Here is a 23,121-nt window from a genome sequence, read left to right as displayed (position 1 = left end):
TTATTTGCTGTTTGCAATCCTTCTTTCATTGAGTGCCTACTGTATTCTAGGCACTATTTTAGGTGCTGAGGATACGACAGTTAACAAGACAAACATGCAGAGTTTACATTTCAATGCAAGAAGCAAACTATAAAAACAAACCAAAAAGCTGAATACAATTTTTGAATAAAAAACTAAAAATACCATTTCAGCTATTAAAAAAAACCCACAAAAACAATAACAAAGCAAATTAAAGGGACAGAGTAAAGTGGTCCATTATTTTAGACAGGGCAGTCGAAGAGAGGTTCTCTGAAGGGAAGATATTTGAACACAGACTGAGCAGTGAGTGTGCCATGTGGATTCTTGGGGAAGAACCCAGACACGGGGAAAAGCAAGCTCAAAGCTCCTGAAGTGGGAACTTGTTCGAGAGCTGGAGGGATGGTAAGCAGTCTGGTGTGGCTGGAGTCCAGTGAACAAGAGAGCAGGGTGGTGGGGCTGGAGAGACAGGAGCCGGATCATGTAGGGCCTGCCTTGCAGACCACTGAAAAGGCTTTGGATTTGACCCCAAATGTTTTGGGAAGCCACAGAAGGGCTCTGAGCAGAAGAGTGATATGATCGGACTTGCACAGGGAGATGAGCTAGGAGACCGTGGGGATGAGATGGGCAAGGCCACGTGACTTGGTGCCACCACTGCAGAGAGAGGAAAGTGGCTTAGTTCAGGATATAGTCTGAACAGGAGTTGCTGATGCACTTGATGTGTGATGTCAGAGAAAAAGAAGAGTTAAAGGCAATTCTAAGGCTTGATCAACTGGGTCATGACATTCGTTGTGATGCAGAATCACTGGGGGAACAACAGGTGTGTGGAGGTGGAATCAAGAGTTTAGTTTGGAGCATGTGAGTCTGGAGTTCAAGGGAAGAGGTCAGACCGAAGATATAAGTGAAGGACCCTTTAGTCATAAATGGAATGTAAAGCAATGAACCTGGGCTGAGATCCTCTGGGCAGAGAAGAGTATGGCAGGAGACGTGATGGCCCCTGAACAGATCTTGTGTTTCTTACTGAACTGTGTAAGTTTCTATACATTAATGATATTATAGTTTGTCAGTCATTTATACTACAAATATTTTCCCAATTTTCTGTTTCCTTTTTGATTCAGTTTATTTTATTTTTGACATCTACTTAAAAACAGTTGTGTAGTAAAATCCACCAGTCCTTCCCTTTGTGATTTCTTCCATTACTTTTAAGGCTAAAAAGTCTAGTAACTAGAGGTCAGAGAGACATTTGTGTTTTATTTCTATGTTTGCTTGTTTGAGTGAACTTTGATTAGCTCAGAGTTTATTTTGGTCTGTGTTAAGTTTATAAGTTGATACCTTTTCAAAAGATTTGTCAAGTTTCCCAGTACCATCTCTGAACTCTTTCTTTCCTCATTTACTGGTCTGTGATGTCTTCACACACGACACTTTATTTGGTTCAGTTTCAATTTCAAGCTTTGAAATTGCAACAGTGATGATGAGAAATCTGCCTTGCATCCTTACGTTACTTTGTATAAGAATCAATGTGCTTACAAGGAAATACATAAAACAGAACCAACATTTTTGAGAAGAAAAATGCTGGGACAGAAAGCTAAATGGAAGAAAGATAAAACATGAAGGGGGAAAAAGGAAAGGGTACAGTCTATTTCCTTTTTTGAAAAAAAAAAAGTAGATGTTGAAAAATGTAAAAATAGAATCATGTATACATACAACAAATACTGAGTAACCTCCCCACACCAGCCAGGATTATTCCAGGTGCCCTCAAGTAGTGAGTAAGACAAGGGATCTGCCTGCAGGGGGCTTGACTTCAGTGGGGAGGTTGGGGAGACAGAGGATACATATGTCTATGGCTTCTGTGTGTAAAGAATGCTATGAAAATAAGATGGGGGCAATGGGGTAGAGAGTGACCAAGGGAGGTGAAGACAAAAGGGAGGTCAAGAGAGGCTTGTGTGAACATACAGATTGCTAACAGGCACATAAAAAGATGCTCCTCATTGCTAATTATTAGAGAAATGCAAATCAAAACTAAAATGAGGTACCACTTCACACCAGTCAGAACGGCCATCATCAAAAAGTCTACAAATATCAAATGTTGGAGAGGATGTGGAGGAAAGGGAACCCTCTTGCACTGTTGGTGGGAATGTAAATTGATACAGCCACTATGGAGAACAGTATGGAGGTTCCTCAAAAAACTAAAAATAGAGCTACCATATGATTCTGCAATCCCGCTCCTGGGCATATATCCAGACAAAACTATGATTCGAAAAGATACATGCACCCCTATGTTCACAGCAGCATGATTTACAATATCCAAGACATGGAAACAACCTAAATGTCCATCGACAGATGAATGGAAAAAGAAGATGTTAAGTCAGAAAGAGAAAGACAAATACCATATGATATCACTTATATATGGAATCTAAAATATGACACAAATGAACCTATCTACAAAACAGAAACAGACTGACAGACATAGAGAACAGACTTGTGGTTGCCAAGGGGGAGCGGAGAAGGGAGGGATGGAGTGGGAGTTTGGGATTAGCACACACAAACTATTATACAGAGAACGGATAAACAAGGTCTTACCGTATGGCACAGGGAACTATATTCAGTATCCTGTGATAAACCATAATGGAAGAGAAATGTAGGTATATGTATAACTGAATCACTTTGCTGTACAGCAGAAATTAACACAACATTGTAAATCAACTATATGTCAATAAAATTAAAAAAAAAAAAAAACTGTGAGAGAGAGATAGGCTTGACTTGTGTGAGATATTTGTGCTGAGCCATAAATCATGAAGCTGAAAAGGAAGAGGGGAGGCAGGAGGAGAACAGGGAAGCACTATGGCCCCAAGCAAGCTCAAGCAAGAGGGAAGAGAAGGGGAGGGTGGAGGAGATGAGGTCACTAGGGGAGGGGCAAGGGAAGAAGACTGGATTATGCAAGGTATTAGGAAGCCTTTGGAGGTTCAAGTGGGAGTGTGACCTAATCTGCTGGAAACTGAGAGTTTACAGGCTTCCCTGTGAAAACTAACCTGGGGGAGGTGGTGGGCAAGGGGTGCAGGGTGGATATTAGGGGAGAGAAGAAGGAACTCCAGCTAGAAAGATCTTGTATGAAGAAAGTACCTAAAATATACTTTTTAAAAAACATATCAAAACTAAATACTTGACAGGGAGGAAATACAAGTGATGAGACTGTAAGATTCCTGAGGGCTAGGATTTTTGTCTGGTTTGTTCACTATCTCCAATGCCTAGAATACTGAGAGTCTGGCACTCAAGAAAAATTTGTTAAATTAAATGAACAAAGTGACTATAGGCAAAAACCTTTCATTTGTGAACCAAGAATCAGATGAAATGAACAAACAGAAAAGAGTTTCACAGAAGCCTCATGGGCTACAGAACTGGTCCCATAATTACACAGCCCTTCAAAACATGAGACAGACTTCAATCAAGGATGGGTAATTTAAAAATAACATTACACTAAGAGTTCAAAATGCAAGTTTAAATTTAGCTGCTTTCTTATAAAATCCTTCTCACCCCTCAGACGATGAGTTTCGATGTGTCAGGAATTATGTCTTTTTTAAAAACTCTCCAAGTAAGAGCAGAACACATCATGTATGTGTACTCCAACCATGCATATTTAGGTTGTTGGAATTCTGCTGAAGAATAGCTAGCACATAGGCAAAATGCTTAAGGAAGAAAATTCGGACAACTTGCAGCATTTATCATGACTAACATTTTAGTCTACCAGAGTAAACTTTGAAATTATGTTCTAATTTGAGATGGTTCTGGTTTGATGAGTTAACTCTTGAGACATCTGAGTATAGTATTATGAAAGAACAAAACTGTTCATCAACCCTTTATGCCAGTGTTAATTTCTTTTAAAAGTAGGATTTTAATGTTTTTTTATTCCTACAGTGACCCTTAAAATTTCTATGTATGTAATCACAAATGCACACACAAGATGCATTTATAAGCTTATTGTGTAGTTCTAAAGACAGTTGGGAAACCCAATTTTAATTTTGTTACTGAAATAATTTAAACATATATTATAGAACTGCTTCTTTTCAATCAACAGCAAGGATCTAGAAAGAGATTGCACAAGCAGGCACAATTTATTCAGGTTTATTAGTGTTAGAAAAACAAAGTTGCCAAACTTCAATCTGTAACAAGTACTCTTACATTTATTTAATTTTTCATCTTACCGCTGACATCAACATATATTCTTTGCTCATGCCTTAAAAATAAACTCAGATAATTTATTTTACAAAGATTCATTACATGCATTAACCATTGGTATACTCAAATCTGGGAAATTATTTTCAGCAAATGTGTAAAATTTCCTGACGATCTCCAAGAATATCTTAGCGACTTATAACTTTCATCAGAGAAAGAGGACTTACCGGCTTTTATTCATGAGGTCTGCTCCTCGGGCTTTGTAATAATCTAAATTTGGATGGAATTGATAAGTCACTGGTCTTGGATTTCTCTAGAGGAAAAAAAAGCGGTAAATTAAAATGTATAAAGCTATTTAAATTATACATTAACACATAAAAGAATGAAACAATTGTTTTTATATTCTTTCAGGAAAAAATACGTATAATAATGAAGTTTAATAATTAACGTGCTTGGGTTTTTTTTGTTTTTTTAATTTGGCTGCACCTCATGGCTTGTGGGATCTTAATTCCCTGACTAGGAATTGAACCTGGGCCACAGCAGTGAAAGTGCCAAGACCTAACCACTGGACGGCCAGGGAACTCCCTGTTTTTTGTTTGTTTGTTTGTTTGTTTTTATTGTTGAAGTTTTGCCTTAACTGATCTTAGCCTGATTAAACACTGAAATTGTTTTAATACATTTTGTTTTTACCTGTCTCATAGTTCACATAGATTTATTCCTTTCATTAGATTTCTTTCTGATAATTTTGACCATTCTCAATACGCCTTTCCAAAATACAATCAGACAAAATTGCAACAAAACTGAAATATTATATGAGATTAACACCAGCATAATCTATGCCTAAGGCCTAGGAGACACAAAGTGTCAAGAAAGCTGCATTTTGAAGAAGAGCAAAACTCAGTTTTTGATAACCAAAGTGTTATATATGCCCACTAGATGGCACACCAAGTCTTTCTTCTCCTAAAATGAATGCGTTATTTCAGAATTCAGCAATTCTTTTGAAGTTTGCAGTTTCTATGTCATCTACTCTTATATACGAGTTTAATAAGTGCCCAGGTAGTGGAAATACAAAAGCAAACTGACCAATGCACATTTTCATAAAAGCAGCAATACACTGTACTTTCTGGCATTTAGGATTATTTATAAACTTGCAGAAATGTCCTTGAATCATAGGTTGGGTGTGTCTATTTAAATAGGTTGCTATTATTTAATATGTCTATTATTTAAAAGTATCAAGTCCCTCAGGCAAGTAAAAATTAATCAAATACACTTCCAGTTTATAAAAATGTAACACGTTAATAGCATAACTTAAATGAATACCACCATCTCTGAAAGGTTAAATTATATACATTTTTCATTAGTTTTTAAAAACTTATAAGTAAATGTGTTCCAATGTTTACCCGAACATATAACTCAAGTTAATAATCAGGACTTTGAACCAGAGCATGCCCTGTCCTTTGAGAGATCTAACTAGACATAAAAAGGCTGCATTTTATCTTAATAGAAAATTACCAATATGCTTTGATATCAGTCCTTGGAGACATAATCCCAAGGCACGAATATACTTGCATGTAGGCGGGGGTATATAATTGCTAAGGTTAAATAGTTTGAAATTCATCAAGCTAACAAGCTGCATCTTAAGGCCATGATGGACCTTTTCTTTTTCTGCTGAAAAGAGAATATTTACAGAGCTCAACCCTTTCATATCTCTTCCAAGTCAGCCGTAATCATCTGACAAAAATGACAATCCCTTGATTTAGCTCCAGCTACTACTCCACTGGCTTGGTATTCAACACAGTTCTACAATAATCAAATCTGAATTGCCTTGATGAAGATAACTGATGCTTCCATGACTACCATACTATTAAGTCTAACAGTGCAACTTCTAGCTCTCTAGGAATTACATAGGTTTCCTCTTGGTAGCTGATGACAACCTGGACCCAAGCATAACGGGAAAAAGAAATAGAGGTCAAAGCCACTGGCAGACTGACAGTGCATTCATGATTTATTTTAAAAATTAACTTTCGTAGGACTATCACTCATAAGCAATTTTGTTCTTTATTCTCAGTACCTGGAAACATTTTGTTTTCGCTACTATAAAAGGCTTTTCTTCTCTGACTTTCAACAAATTAATAAAGGATTATGTTCCTTTTTGCTAGAAAACAATGAAAGAAGGGAATGCATGGAGCAATTTCTTGAAACATCTCTATAAAGAAATGACAAGCAATTCAAGACACGAAGTGCTGATCTATCTAAGCACTTAAAGCCATTATTAGGAATAATGATCTAACTTGAACATGTGAATGAGGCTCAAGTGTTGCTTTCACTGAGGCCTATTTAAATTCCTAGGAGACTTACTAGTATGAAAAGGAGAGGCGGTTTAAAGTGCCGCTGTACTGGGGTGGAAAAAAAAGAATCAAAAGATGATGCTGAAAAATAGTATTTGAAATGTAAGAAAATAAAACCAGAAGTTACAGTTGAAAGTCATTCAATAGGGTGTTCTATCTGAGAAGGTGATACCGTTACTAAAACAGAAGTATGTGTACACATGAATGGTCTAGACCAGCACTGTCCAACAGAAATGTAACGTGGGTCACAAATGCAAGCTTCATATGCAATTTAAAATGTTCTAGCAACCACAATAAAAAAAAAAAAAAAAAAAAAAAAGAGAAAAAAGGAGTGAAAGTAAATGTAATAATATTTTGTTTCATTTGGTATATCTAAAATGTTGTCATTTTAACATGTAATCAATATAAAAAATAGAGATATTTTACATGCTTTCTTTTGTACAAAGTGTTTGAAATCTAGTGTATATTTTACACTGAGAGCACATCTCAGTTGGGACCAGAGACACTTCAGGTGCTCAATGGCCACCTGTGGCTGTAGCTACTAATGTCTGATATGTCTGTAAACCAACAATGTGGCTATAGAAATCAACAGGTATAGACACTTATTCAAAAAGGGCACATACTTTTGTACATTAAGATTCAGTACTGACAGTTCTTTAATTCACCTATAATTCTTCTTTTTTAATGAAGTTAGTTTAGTCTCTTCTGAATAAGGTTTTAAAAAGTCAAGAAATTTTGGAGCAATACCTTCTCACACAACTATGTACCAAAATGATAGCAATGGTTTCCTTAGCGAGATGAGATTAAATGAGCAGCATTCTAACCTCATGCAATGGAAACATTTCAAAAGTAATATTTGCCTTTCTTACTTTAAAGGATTGTTTTCCAAATAAAATTTAACAGAAATATAACAGTTTTGATTTCTATTTTTTTATAGATCCGGAAGTTCCTCTAAAATGTTAGAGCCACTAGAATTCTACGCATATAAAACTCTGTATGTAAGAAAGACCAGACCCAATGACAGTTGTAAGTTCCCATTGTGTAGGACGTGTGATGTGGACAGCTTTAAAAGTATGTCTTTGCAAAGGACTGGAACAATTAGTAATTAGTTTAAACCCACTTTCACACAGTCAGGATTTCAAATATTATAAGCTTTTCCAAGCCAATGTGCATTTAAAAAAAAAAAAAAAAAAAAAAAAAAAAGGCAAAAACAAAAACAACCAAAAAACCCACTTCTTTTATTTGGGGAAATTTTTCTTCAGAAGAAAAAATGGTAATTATACCCTAACTTATATTGGTCTGTGTACAGAGGAATACCAATTATGTTTCATGACCTGAGAAGTTTACATAACTATACATGAAAATGCAGAAATCACAAATTCAATCCACCCTGGGTTTACCATGCCTTTCCTAGACCAACCTGGATGGACTTGAAATAAATCTTCCACAAGATTGCAGCTAATTAACTTCCCAAGTACCACTCCATCCTTCTCTGTTAACAAGCTGTTGGAGCTCTTCTTAAGGCTTTCTCTTCAGCATGTTACTTTATGGTAATAGAAGTAGAATGCTGAAACTTCCACCTGTGGCACAGATAGGCTGAAATCTGGGGAGGCAGCTTAGAGCCTTGTGGACAAAATGACTGACAGAAGCAGGATAGATAATAGTAGAAACAAGTGTCCTAGAGGGAACTATATGGAAAAAAAACAAACCAAACCAAACTCGTGTGGTACTTCTGAATTTTCAAAATGCTTTGGTTAATTTGGCATGATCAAATCAGTTTACAAGTAGTGCTTAAATGACAGCAATCAATGTTAGGGACAAAACTGATTGAAACCTAACCTCTCCGTTATAGTTAACATTCTTCACTTCTGAGGTCTATATTATACGATAGTAAGCTGTGCCTTAATGTAATTTCAGGTAAAACACTCTGTCCCTTACTGAGTGGACAACTTTGATGGTGGACAACTGCCCTCTGCTCTACTCTGTAATAGAAGTCCTTCCCTGCCACCCCTACCCGCACAGTAATATTTCAGGACTTTAAGTTCAAACTCACTTTCCTACGGTAATGTACAGAAATATTTAAATGCTAACCCACACTAAGTACAACTAACCACAAGAAGTACAATTAACCACAAGATGAAACGTGACAATTTTCCTTGTTCTGAGCCTCGTGAAGTCAAACTCATCCAACAAAGGTCATCACAAATAGTACTTTCTAGACTGATCCCCTAACTCCGGTCCCTCACCTGAGGATGATAATCTCCTTTTGCATTGTTAATGGAAACTCCAGAAGGAAAAGAGTCTGAGGTACTCATTCTACTTGGAACAACACATCGCCTGCCTTTCAAAGGGCTGGCTATTTGTAAACATATGTAGAACTGAACGGAGCAAAAGAAAAGCAATTCCAGTGATCCCTGTTCTAATCTATGAATGTACCAGCAGGAGGTAAAGAAGAGTTAAAGTGTTATGTTAGAAACAAAGGGACTAAGGTAGACCTAACATCTGCTTTAGAGGCACAGGTTGCCTGGCAGGGGAGGCCAGGGATCCGGAGTCAGGGAGGTTCAAGCCCAGAGCCCACCCCACCCACTCCTGGCTGGGAGGGAGTCAGTTTACCCTCCGGCTCCGGTTTCCTCATCTGCAACATAACGGAAAGGATTAAACGGGGCAATGAACGTTAAGTGTGGCACAGTGCTGGGCACTTCGTAAAAACTCAATAAAACGGAAGCTATAATTACCTTCTGATACCACTGAGCACTGATAAACGGAACTTTGACAGCAGATCTGACAGCTTGACGACTTAAAATCCATGATAACAAACAGGTAGAGGAAGCAGTGTTTCATCCCTCTGATAACCATATATAAACTTAGGGCAGATTTTACCAAACATTCCATTTTTTTAAAAAGTAAAAACACATATTTAGGAAAATAGATCATGCACATTGGACCTCATTTGTGGGGAGAAAAGCTGTCTTATTTCTCAGAACAGGAGTACGTACATACATACAATTTTTTAAAAATTGTAAAACCACATACTATTAATGCACAGTTGTTTGCCAGCTAATGAGGTTACAGTAATTAAAGTGATTTCCTACAATATGTCCAAATTATTATTTCTATAGTTTATTGGTTACAATTTTTACATTAAACTGATAAAGTTCCTGTAGCACTTGTTTAATAGAAAAGGTTAATTTATATTTACCATATAAATGCAATGTCTGTTCGGCATGAAGAAAATATTTGACAAATGAAGAATTACTTAGTTTGCTTTCCCCTAATGTCTTGCTACCAACTCTTAATTTTTAGCATGCCAGATTAGGGGAAGAATAAGGCTCGGAAGGAGAACAGCACTGTAAAAAATACCTCGAACGTTTCCCTTTGATGAAAAATGAGACTCTTATTTTAGTGAATATGTTATTGCCTCAATGCTGGGGGAAAAGCAACCGCCATTAGAAAAACGAATTGCTCAGCTGTTTATAAGCAAAAAGCTCTGGGGGAATTTCTCAGGACCCCAAAGGCAAAGCATTACAGGGTTATGCAAACATATGTTGCAGGTGTTTTAGGGGAGACAGGTGGGCAAACCTCAGCCCTGGAAGAGGAGTTAGTTTAATACGCTGTAGCTGAAACGAGGTAACCTAAATGCATCCAAGTGCAGGGCTGCCATGGCACCAGTGAACCGGAGAGCTGCAGAGCAGAAGCTCTGCCTAAAATAATTATCTTGTTAGTGCCAAGCAAACAGCATTTTTTCCTTCTTGTAGTTTTACAGAAAACAAACACTGCCAATTACTTTTTCTTTTTCTTTTTTTCCCCCAACTAAAGGTATTTTAAACCTGGAACAAAGAACAGCCTGAAATAGTGATAATTATCCAAAAAAGATAAGGATGAAGTATTGTTGCCTTCATTTAAACAAATATTCCTAAGGAGACAGTTTGTTGTAATATCCCCTCTTTGGTTCACTAGGCAACATTAGATTTATCACAATTCTCCTAAAGCCTAAGATATTTCTATATTAAAATGCTAATTTTGTCTTTTCTTTTGCCTGTAATTAAAGCTGGGGAGATTTGTGATCTGATATTCACTGATTGCTAGAGGGTCCACAAAGGTCTCAACATTTCTGTTTCTTATTGCTACATACTGCCCTCTTCATTAAAATTAGATAGAGTAACACGGTGGATCAAAAAGGCAGCAGCCATTATAATCCTAAATGCTCACAAAATTCCCTTAAAAATATATATATAAATAAGTGGCATTATCTAGATATTGCTGTCAAACCTAGATTTGTATTTTATTTCTTTCATCATTTATCTAGGAGTTGATTTTCTTTTTATATTATGTGCTATTGAGACAGTACTGATTTTACTGTATGTATTTATGTGTAATAGTATATTGAGCCATACCTGCCTTATATAAACCACTTTTCCTTTTTTTTTTTTTTTTTTTAAGAACCCATGCCATGAATTAAATGCCAAATGCTTTGCATAAAATAAGTTCACAAAACACCAGATTTGGAAAAACAAAATCTAGTTTGGTTTTTTTTTTTTTACAATATTACAAAATCTAAAACGTGGATACCACATAGACCTTCATCAAAAAAAAAAAAAAAGAAAACAAATCTTTTTAACAAGGTTGTAAATGAGAATTTCACTTCAGTACCAGATTAAAATGACCTCTGGTTTATATACTAATAGTTCCTATGTCTTTTGATAGGAAATATATATTACAGATACTAGGTATTAAGAATCTTAGCGCATTTGACAGAAAAATTTAAGTAATTTCAATCTATGAATCTACAGATTAAAACAAAACAGAAAAAAAAGAGAGAATTTAAAAGACCTTAAAAATAAAAAGGAAGCAAAAATTGTTAATTGGTAAAGACACAGACAAAACCTCTGAACCCATGCCAGCCTCATTTTACATACTGAATAAGCCCAATTCCCTAAAGTGACATCCACATCTATACCCTGGCAAGCCGAGATCTCAGATGGCAGAGAAGCATTTTAAACCACCTGTGCGTTATGCTCGGCTGTAGCTTCATACAATAAATAGACACCAAAAGAGAAATAAAATTTTTTCCTTTTTCTAATGTATTTACATTTTGAATTTAGCATGCAGGAAGATGCCAGATTAACATGCCCCCCCAATATATACATATATATATATATATATATATATATATATATATATATATATAAATATGGAAAGCAGTTCATGTTTACACATTTTCTTTGTTACTAATCCTGGGCCTCAAAATATTCCTTTTAGGTAGTTGGTGAGCTCTGTTCAGGGAAACTTCCTTGAATATGAGCAGAGTGGGGGAGGAGGAGCCTTACTTCAATGGTTTAGGGACAACTGGAAACCCATTTATCTTTTCCTAAGACTGAAGGTTCCCAACCTTCAATGATATAAAGCAAAAAAGGAAAGAGGGAATCTCAAAAAAAAAAAAAAAGAATCCTAAATATTCCATTTTGGGAAAGAGACTTAAAAAACTAAAATCTCAGATATAAAAATTACCATCATCAATTTTTATTTTTAGAAATGTTAAAATAATTTTAAACAATTATCATCAAAATAGAAGCTACTTACAAAATGGTTTTAGGAGTTTTGAACCCTCAAGAATAAGTCTATGTGACCCCATAGGACTGAGAACCCTGGTTTGAGAAATTTTACCCCATCTTCTTCCTTTTCGTGACCTGCTACAGTAATTGCCAAGGCAACAAAAGCTGAGCTCCTGCACTGAGGTCTGGTAAAAGAAAGCCTTGCACAGTCACACTTCTCATGCTATATTGGGAGTAACTTCAATGATAAAACATCTTGCAATTAAAAATTCTATTATATAAATACCCTTTTATAAGGTCATTCACTTACACTCTATCTTTTCTGATACTTTTTAGGATAACCATGAAGTATTTATACGGAACTTTGAAATGACCAAGGGAAGAGAGAAATTAGAAAGCAAACACAGGGCTTCCCTGGTGGCGCAGTGGTAAAGAATCTGCCTGCCAATGCAGGGGACACAGGTTCGATCCCTGGTCCGGGAAGATCCCACATGCTGCGGAGCAACTAAGCCCGTGCACCACAACTACTGAGCCTGCGCTCTAGAGCCCGCGAGCCACAACTAAATCCCGCGCGCCTAGAGCCCGTGCTCCGCAACGAGAGGAGCCACCGCAATGAGAAGCCCGTGCACTGCAACGAAGAGTAGCCCCTGCTCACCACAACTAGAGAAAGCCCGCGCACAGCAACGGAGACCCAATGCAGCCAAAAATAAAATAAATAAATAAAGTAAAAAAGAAAGCAAACATAAACTATAACACACAGATAAGAGTTTTATTTTCCTGAGTGAGACCAATCTCTACTTGAGAAAGTGTGTCAAGTTAGACCCAGAAACCACGGAGAAAAGTCCCTATGGATGGACTCTTGCTTTCTTGATTCTTTTAGTCTAGATTTCATTGTCATTATAAAAAAGAACACTGACACCAGGTGTGAATTTCTCTACAGAGCGGATAATGTCATAAAGTAGTCTCTTTTTAGTCAATACCTTTTGATAGAGCTCAGCCTTAAAAGCGAAGCCCCCCTCAAATATCTAGTGATTATTAATAGGGACTTCCCTGGTGGTCCAGTGGTTAAGACTCCAAACTCCCAATGCAGGGGGCCTGGGTTTGATCCCCGGTCAGGGAACTATCAATAGATCCCATATGCTGCAACTAAAAGATCCCGCATGCCACAACTAAAGACCCCGCGTGCCGCAACTGAGACCCAGCACAGCCAAAAAAAAAAAAAAAAAAAAAAAAAAAATCTAGTGATATTAATTGGTGCACCATTTGCAGGCTGCTCACATAATATCTATCCTAGGGGTTCTTAATCGTTTTTGTGCCATGACTACTCTGCTTTCTGGTGAAGACTTTGGTCTCCTTTTCAGAATAATGTTTTTAAATACATAAAATAGAATACATAGGATTATAAAGGAAAACAATTATACTGAAATACAGTAATTGAAGTACTGAACAAATTTATAACACAGTAAAATGTGCCTTTTTATTAATGTATTAAATAAGATATATGGCTGGTCTAATCATGACTACAATTTAGAAGCACTGATGAATATAAATGGTATTTCAAGATATCTTCATCCACTGTAATATGATACAAAATACCTGTGTTGCTATCAGTGAAAAGGTTTCAGGTGCTCCAAATACTACTGTCCTTTGTTGTCTTCATCCATTCTTCAAGGAAATATTAATATAAATTTTCTGATACTTTCAGGATAACAGTGAAGTATTTACACTGAACTTTGAAATGTTCAAGTGAAGAGAGAAATCAGAAAGCAAACATAAATTATAACACACAGATTAGAGTTTTATTTTCCTGAGTGAGACCAATCTCTACTTGAGAAAGTGTGTCAAGTTAGACCCAGAAACCACCGAGAAGAGTCGGTGGTTAAATATTAAATTTTAGTAAGGGCTTAGTGCAAATAAAGACGTAAATTTTTCTCATACAAATTCTTAGACTCCCCCCGAATTCTATCCACAGACCATCTGGGGGCCTTTTCTCAGAAACCTGAAAGGTGGTTTCGGATAACAACTTTCCTCTTGGGAACGTGGAGCTTTATGGGAACGTGGAGTTTTATGGGTACTACTGGGTTAGTTTATTAACTCTCCTGCTAAATAAATGTGTACAGGGGTGATAGTCAAAATAGAAAGCAAGCGCTAGAGGGAAGGCAGCTAGCAATCAGGGCTGTTAGGGAGTCAGGAGGAGACAGTGGAGAGCCCCAGCCGTGCTAGGCTTTAACCCTGCAGATGCCGGATTTCTTTACCTACTGATAGAAGAGAAGGGTTTCAATATTTTAGCAACTGGCATAGCTGTTAAGACCAGATGGATGCTGGTCCTAGACGGAAAGAATGTTTGGGAGTGGGGTAAGTTTAGATGTACAGGTTTTGCTCTGGATAGCATCCAGTGCCTTAGCCGAATGAATGAGAAGTGAGGCCAGGTGGGGGATGAGGGTGAGGACGGTGGGGGAATGCTCTCACTGAATGCAGTTACAGTGAAGCAAGCTGTCTACTTCCGGAGAGCCCACTCTTTCTGTGCTACCTTCTTTGGGATGGTTTCCATCACTGGGGGGCAGCTGATGGCAGTCAAATTTGCAGAGGGGTGCTCCTTAAGTGGGCCTGTCCACTCACCACTTTTTTTTTTTTTGAGGGAGCTGAACTTTCTTAGTCTGTAGGCAGAAATGCTGCAAGAAGACAACTCTCTTCTGAGATCATTTTTCTGAAGAATCGAAGCATTAAGTAGGGGTCCAAGATCCCCGTCAATGGAAAACTGAAGCAGTGAGAAGAAATAGTACTGCGTACAACTTGGTAGTGATTCAGAAAGTAGAATGAGAAGGTCTTCAGTAATCATCCCATCTAGGTTAAGGGGAATCTTTGGAGGCCTTTTCCAGCAGTTATTCTGTGTGGAAGTACAGAGTTCTTATTTCCCGATGGACACCGCATTTAAAACGCCTTTGAGAGAGATGACATATTAAATGAAAGAGGAAAAAGTACCACATAGAACAACTTACAAAGCGTAGTTCTTTTTATGTAAATATTTTTTAAAAAGAAATAGTTTTCAGAAATTGACAAAGATGATCTTAAAATTCACATGGAAATGTAAGCAACTCAGAATAGCTTACTACAAAGCTGATTTCAAAACTTACTACAAAGCTACAGCAGTCAAGACAGTATGGTACTAGCATTAAGGGCAGACATAGAGATCAATGGATTACAACTGAGAGTCCAGAAATAAACCCTCACATTTATGGTTAATTAATTTTTGACAAAGGGGCAAGACAATTCGATGGAGGAAAGAACGTTTTCTCCAACAAACACAATTGATGTCCAAATGGAAAAGAATGAATTTGTACCCCTATCTCACACCCCACACAAAATCAACTCAAAGTGGATCACAGACCTAAATGGAAGAGCTAAAACTATCAAACTTTTAGAAGGAAACTCAGGAGTAGATCTTTGTGATCTTGCATTAGGCAATGACTTCTTAGGTATGACACCAAAAGTATAAGGGATAAAAGAAAACATTGATAAGTTAGGCTTCATCAAAATTAAAAACATTTGTGCTTCAAAGGACACCATTAAGAAAGTGAAAAGATGATCTACAAATGAGAGAAAATGTTTGCAAATCGTATGTCAGATAAGAATTTTGTATCTAGAATACACTAAGAACTCTTACAAACCTTTAATAAAATGACAACCCAATAAAAAGTGGACAAAGGATCCAAAGAGCCATTTCCCCCAAAAAAACATGTACAAATGACCTATAAGCACATGCAAAGATATTCAACATAATTAAGTCATCAGGGAAATGCAAATCAAAACCACAATGAGATACCATTTCATACCCCTTCGAACTGCTATATTAAAAAGGACAACAAGTGTTGGCAGGCAGGTTGAGAAATTTGAACTGTCCTTCATACATTGCTGGTGGGAATGTAAAATGGTGCAGCCACTTTGCAAAACAGTTTTTGACAGTTGCTCAAAATGTTGAATGTAGAGTTACCATATGACCAAGCAACTCCACTGCTAGGTAGATATCCAGGAGAAATAAAAACATATGTCCAGGGACTTCCCTGGTGGCACAGCAGTTAAGAATCTGCCTGCCAATGCAGGGGACACGGGTTCAAGCCCTGGTCTGGGAAGATCCCACATGCCGCGGAGCAACTGGGCCCGTGAGCCACAATTACTGAGCCTGCGCGTCTGGAGCCTGTGCCCCCGCAATAAGAGAGGCCGCGACAGTGAGAGGCCCGCGCACCGCGATGAAGAGTGGCCCCTGCTTGCCACAACTAGAGAAAGCCCTCGCACAGAAATGAAGACCCAACACAGCCATAAATAAATAAATAAATACATTTTTAAAAAAACAAAAAAAACCAAAAAAAAACCTAAAAAAACCCTGCTAAGCCTTCATGTCTGGTATTAACATTTCAGACCACTTCTTAGAACCCTAGGCCCAGGACATGACACATCTGGGGCTGGGCAAGTTCCACCGTCCTGCCTCCCCAGTGACTCCTGTAGCGAGATCACACTGCTGCATGACCAGGACCCTCACTGTGGTTCAGACCTGTCTTAATTTTTCCCTTGACTATATCAAGTCTCCAATCTCGTGCCCCTCTGATCTGCACATATAATGCCACCAGAATCACCTAAAAATATACGCCTGATTTTTTTTTACTTCCCTTCCTTAGTTCTGAATCAAGTCTCAGTTGCCAATCAAATAAAGTTGCAATTCTTAGCATGACATTCAAGGACCTCCATGATTCGGGCCCTAAAACATTTCTCATATCACCGACCATGTACCCCATGTTTCACTCACCACAATCTATGGGCATTCCCCAAATCTCCAGACTTTAGGTAAACCGTTCTCTCAGGTTAGAGCTGTCTACACACTGTTCTGTGCTTTCTGGAATCCTTCTCATTCTTAGTCAAGTACGCCTCCTGTGTGAGGCCTTTTGTGAATTTCCACGTCACTCCACCGCCTCCATTCCAACAGCATGCTAATTTTAAGTTAATTTTGCATCTACTCCACCTTGCCTTGCATGATGGTTACTTGTATACATGTCTGCCTTGCACGTAGAGTGTAAGTTCCCCGAGGGCTGAGTCACGTCCAGATCTCCCTTCGTATCCTCTCTGTCTCTTGCAAAGTGTCTGGTACATGGTATGTGCTCAGTGATGATCTATGAACTACGTAAACCCAAGAGTTCACCAGAGTCTAGCCTTTAAAGAAAGAGCTGCAGAGAGCTAGGGTGAAGATCCATCTGACCTGCACGTCCGCATGACTAACGGAAGGCTCAGAGAGAAGCCCACACAAGTCCTGTCCTCAGTGTGAGGCCAAAGGTGCTGCCGTTACACCCATGTTAGAAAGAAGCTCCAAAAAGGCTACCTGGCAGTGAGTGTGATCTCATGCTGCTCCCAAAGTTTCTCTGGATGAACAGAATCCTAACTCACTGAGTCCAACGTCATGATCACAATTCAGGTCACAAAAATGGAAAGAAGTCCAGTCAGCAGACAGCAGAGTGGACACGAGTTGGCCATGACTACCTGACCACACCCGTTTGGTGGGTTATTTCACAAAGGAGCAGCTGGCTGAGTGGCTGTGGATGGCACCCTGCTTTATAAAGAAAAACACAGGCAATATAATTAACTTTTCCTAATTGAGTTGAATTCCTTGCAGCCAGTAGGTTGTCTGACTGTTTTGTTTTGTTTTTTGTGGTGTGATATTGTCTTTGTCTGGGTCTTCATAGGAGTTTTACTAGGAAATTGAGAATCTGGATGTCATTTTAAAACCAAGAGGTGCTATTTAAGCTGGATGGCAAGGGAGGTTGTGAAGCTGCCAGTAGGAGAGGGGCAGAAACAGCAATCCATGTAGAAGGAAGACAACCTAGAGCTGGGGTGAAGACACTATGGAAAGAAACATTCTTCTGTCTCTATCCATCCATCCAGCCAGCCACCCATCCACGAATCCTTCTATCCAAATACCTCCTATGTGTCAGGCGCCGTGCTAGATACCAGCAGTAAAATGGTGACATAATAGTTATGACTCTACCCTTAAAGAGCTGGAGGATGAGACAATGAAATAATTACACACATCAATGTAAGACCGTGCCTGTGCCGAGTGCTTAGAAAAGGAAGTATAGGGTGCTGTGGAAGTGCAGAATGGAGTGATTTTATTTCATCAGAGAGATCAGGGAGGACTTCCCAGAGGAAGTGACAATGAACAGCAATCCGAAAGAAGAGGGATTGTCAACTATGTTTGAGTCGTGGGGGAGGGTTACAGAGAGCAGCAGTGCAGCAGTGAGGAAAATTCTTGTCATTCTTGGAGCTCTCAACAGCCTTGAAAATGTGACTTCTTTTTCTAGACAGCACTATTTAATGATCAATGATGTCTAGAACCTTCAAACCTTATCTGTCTATACACCTACATTAAAAAGCAGTAGATAATTTTATTTTTATTTTTTAAAAGGTTAGCATTTATTTATTTATGGCCACTCAGTGTGGCCTGTAGGATCTTAGTTCCCCAACCAGGGATCAAACCCGGGGCTCCCCCGCAGTGGAAGCACGGGGTCCTAACCACTGGACCGCCAGGGAATTCCCAATAATTTGTAAAAAATCAACAAATAACAATATAGTAAATTATTCAGGGAGGGGCGGAGTCAAGATGGCAGCGTGGGAAGACGTGGAGTTCACATCTCCCCACAACTAGGGTGCCTGCCGGAGGCTGGTGGGGGACCTCGACACCCAAGGAGACAGGAGGAACCCCCAGGCGAACCGGTAGGATGTGGGGGGACTGAGGGGGCAGGAGAAGCGGAGGCCGGACAGGACTGACGCCCCTGAGGAGTGGCTGAGAGGGGGGAGGGGTTCCCACGCTTGGAGGGACCCTCGGGAGCTCGGATCAGGTGGGAGCGCACCCAGCGTTCCCCCTGCCCAATCAGCCGGGGAAGTCTGCTCAGCTCTCCGGCCGGGTCCTACACCCTCAGAGGCACCCTCTGGGCCACGTTGGTCCTGGGGGTGTAGGAGGGAGGCCAGGGCAGAACAGGAAAGGCAGGCAGGTGGGGCCCTCCAGGACTGGAGGAGGAGAAGTGGAGGAGAAGTGGAGGCTGGACAGGCCACTGGGGCCCAGGAAGCCTGCTGGGTTCCCAGGTGGGGTCCCCAGCCCTCTGAGACCAGAGGCAGGAGGCACGCCTGGGCCCCTTCTGTTCCGATGAGCCTAAGCCCCACCCCCACACCACCCAGGGCCTTTTCCAGCCTGGTGGGTCTGAAGCATAGGCTCCACCCACAGCCCAAACCCCACCCCTGCTTAGGCCCCGCCCTCCACAGCCAAGGCCTTTTCCACCTCTTTTTTTTTTTTTTTTCTTCTCCTCTTTTTTATTATTGTGGTTCTGTTTTACCTTCTGGTTGTTGTTTCATCTATATTTTTATTTTTATATTCTTTCTAACATATCTGTTAGTTTCCTAGTCTAATTTTATTTTTTACTGTTATTGTTCTCCTTTTCTTTTTTTTTCTGCCCCAGATGGCTTGCGGGATTGTGGTTCATGAGCCGGGGGTTGGACAGAAGCTCCTGCAGTGGGAGCTCTGAGTCCGAACCACTGGACTAACAGAGAACCTCAGACGCCTGGGAATATTCATCGGAGTGAGGTCTCCCGGAGTTCCTCATTTCGGCACCAAGACTCAGCTCTACCCAACAGCCTATAAACTCAAGTGTTGGAAGCCTCAGGCCAAACAACCAGTAAGACAGGAACACAATTCCACCCATCAAAATAATAATAATAATAATAATAATAATAATAATAATAATAATAATAATAATAATAATGAGACGACAAAACAATATGTCACAGATGAAGGAGCAAGGTAAAAACCTACAAGACCAAATAAATGAAGAGGAAATAGGCAATCTACCTGAAAAAGAATTCAGAGTAAAGATAGTAAAGATGATCCAGAATCTCGGAAATAGAAAGGAGGCACAGATTGAGAAAATACAAGAAATGTTTAACAAAGATCTAGAAGAATTAAAGAACAAACAAACAGAGATGAACAACACAACAACTGAAACGAAAAATACACTAGAAGGAATCAATAACAGAGTAACTGAGGCAGAAGAATGAATAAGTGAGCTGGAAGACAAAATGGTGGAAATAACTGCTGAGGAGCAGAATAAATAAAAAAGAAGGAAAAGAATTGAAGACAATCTCAGAGACCTCTGGGACAACACTAAACACACTAACATTCCAATTATTAGGGTCCCAGAAGAAGAAGAGAAAAAGAAAGGGTCTGAGAAAATATTTGAAGAGATTATAGTCAAAAACTTCGCTAACATGGGAAAGGAAATAGTCACCCAAGTCCAGGAAGCGCAGAGAGTCCCTTACAGGATAAACCCAAGGAGAAACACACCAAGACACATATTAATCAAACTAACAAAAATTAAATTCAAAGAAAAAACATTAAAAGCAGCAAGGGAAAAACAAAAAATAACGTACAAAGGTATCCCCATAAAGGAGTGGCAGGATATACTTAAAATGATGAAAGAGAAAAACCTACAACCAAGATTAATCTACCCAGCAAGGATCTCATTCAGATTCGATGGAGAAATCAAAATCTTTTCAGAGAAACAAAAGCTAAGAGAATTCAGCACCACCAAACCAGCTCTACAACAAATGCGAAAGAAACTTCTCTAGGCGGGAAACACAAGAGAACAAAAACCCCCACAAAAACAAACCCAAAACAATTCAGAAAATGGTAATAGGAACATACATATCGATAGTAACCTTGAATGTAAGTGAATTAAATGCCCCAACCAAAAGACACAGTCTGGCTGAATGGATACAAAAACAGGACCCATATATATATATACTGTCTACAAGAGACCCACTTCAGACCTAGGGACACATACAGACTGAAAGTGAAGGGGTTGAAAAAGATATTCCATGCAAATGGAAATCAAAAGAAAGCTGAAGTAGTAATACTTGTATCAGATAAAATAAACATTAAAATGAAGACTGTTACAAGAGATAAGGAAGGGCACTACATAATGATCAAGGGATCAATCCAAGAAGAAGTAAAACAATTATAGATGTTTATACACCCAACACTGGAGCACCTCAATACATAAGGAAAATGCTAACAACCATGAAAGGGGAAATTGACAGTAACACAATAATAGTAAGGGACTTTAACACCCCACTTACACCAATGGACAGATCATCCAAACAGAAAATAAATAAGGAAACACAAGCTTTAAATGACACAACAGACCAGATAGATTTAATTGATATTTATAGAACATTCCACCCGAAAGTGGCAGAGTACACTTTCTTCTCAAGTGCACATGGAACATTCTCCAGGATAGATCACATCTTGGGTCACAAATCAAGCCTCGGAAAATTTAAGAAAATCGAAATCGTATTAAGCATCTTTTCTGAACACAATGCTGTAAGATTGCAAATAAATTACAGGAAAAAGACTGTAAAAAACACAAATACATGGAGGCTAAACAGTGTGCTACTAAATAACCAAGAGATCACTGAAGAAATCAAAGAAGAAATAAAAAAATACATAGAAACAAATGACAACAAAAACACGACAACCGAAAACCTATGGGATGCAGCAAAAGCAGTTCTAAGAGGAAAGTTTATAGCAATTCAATCTCACCTCAAGAAAGAAGAAAAAAATCTCAAATAAAGAATCTAACCCTATACCTAAAGCAACTAGAGAAAGGAGAACAAAGAAAACCCAAAGTCAGTAGAAGTAAAGAAATCATAAAGATAAGAGCAGAAATAAATGAAATAGAAATGAAAAAAACAATAGCAAAGATCAATAAAACTAACTGGTTCTTTGAGAAGATAAAATTGATAAACCCTTAGCCAGCCTCATCGAGAAAAAAAGGGAGAGGATGCAAATCAATAAAATTAGAAATGAAAAAGGAGAAATCACAACTGACACCGCAAAAATGCAAAGGATTATAAGAGACTGCTACAGACAAATATATGCCAATAAGATGGACAACTACGAAGAAATGGACAAATTCTTGGAAAGGTACAAATTCCCAAGACTGAACCAGGAAGAATTAGAAACTATAAACAGACCTATCACAAGTAATAAAATTGAAACTGTAATTAAAAATCTTCCAACAAACAAAAGTCCAGGACCAGATGGCTTCACAGGCGAATTCTATCAAACATTTAGAGAAGAGCTAACAACGATCCTTCTCAAACTCTTCCAAAAAATTGCAGAGGAAGGAACACTCCCAAATTCATTTTATGAAGCCACTATCACTCTGATACCAAAACCAGAAAAAGATATCACAAAAAAATAAAATTATAGACCAATACCACTGATGAACATAGATGCAAAAATCCTGAACAGAATACTAGCAAACAGAACCCAACAACATATTAAAAGGATCATACAACATGATCAAGTGGGATTTATCCCAGGGATGCAAGGATTCTTCAATATATCCAAATCAATCAATGTTATACACCATATTAACAAATTAAGGAATAAAAACCATATGATCATCTCAATAGATGCAGAAAAAGCTTTTGACAAAATTCAACACCCATTTATGATTAAAAACTCTCCAGAAAATGGGCATAGAGGGAACCTACCTCAATATAATAATGGCCATATATGACAAACCCACAGCAAACATCATACTCAATGGTGAAAAGCCGAAAGCATTTCCACTAAGATCAGGAACAAGACAAGGATGTCCACTCTCGCCACTCTTATTCAACATAGTTTTGGAATTCCTAGCCACGGCAATCAGAAAAGAAAAAGAAATAAAAGGAATACAAATTGGAAAAGAAGAAGTAAAACTGTCACTGTTTGCAGATGACATGATACTATACATAGAAAATCCTAAAGATGCCACCAGAAAACTACTAGAACTAATCAATGAATTTGGTAAGGTTGCAGGATACAGAATTAATGCACAGAAATCTCTGGCATTCCTATACACTAACAACGAAAAATCAGAAAGAGAAATTAAGGAAACAATCCCCTTTACCATCTCAACAAAAAGAATAAAATACCTAGGAATAAACCTACC

The 23,121-nt window shown here is 38.5% G+C and overlaps 1 protein-coding gene across 1 annotated transcript in view; it reads right to left on the bottom strand.

The window, feature by feature from the left end:
- TBC1D5 (TBC1 domain family member 5) overlaps positions 1-23,121 on the bottom strand; it is a 535,061-nt gene that overhangs the window by 84,335 nt on the left and 427,605 nt on the right. Inside the window, exon 17 of the mRNA XM_068545866.1 lies at positions 4,413-4,498. Coding sequence (XP_068401967.1) covers positions 4,413-4,498 — 86 coding nt within the window. The remainder of the gene's footprint in view (positions 1-4,412; positions 4,499-23,121) is intronic.

This window comes from Eschrichtius robustus, chromosome 6 (genome assembly GCF_028021215.1).
Source record: "Eschrichtius robustus isolate mEscRob2 chromosome 6, mEscRob2.pri, whole genome shotgun sequence".
Taxonomy (NCBI): Eukaryota; Metazoa; Chordata; class Mammalia; order Artiodactyla; family Eschrichtiidae; genus Eschrichtius; species Eschrichtius robustus.
The sequence above is the reverse complement of the archived record's forward strand: the minus strand, read 5'-3'. Positions and strand labels throughout refer to the sequence as shown.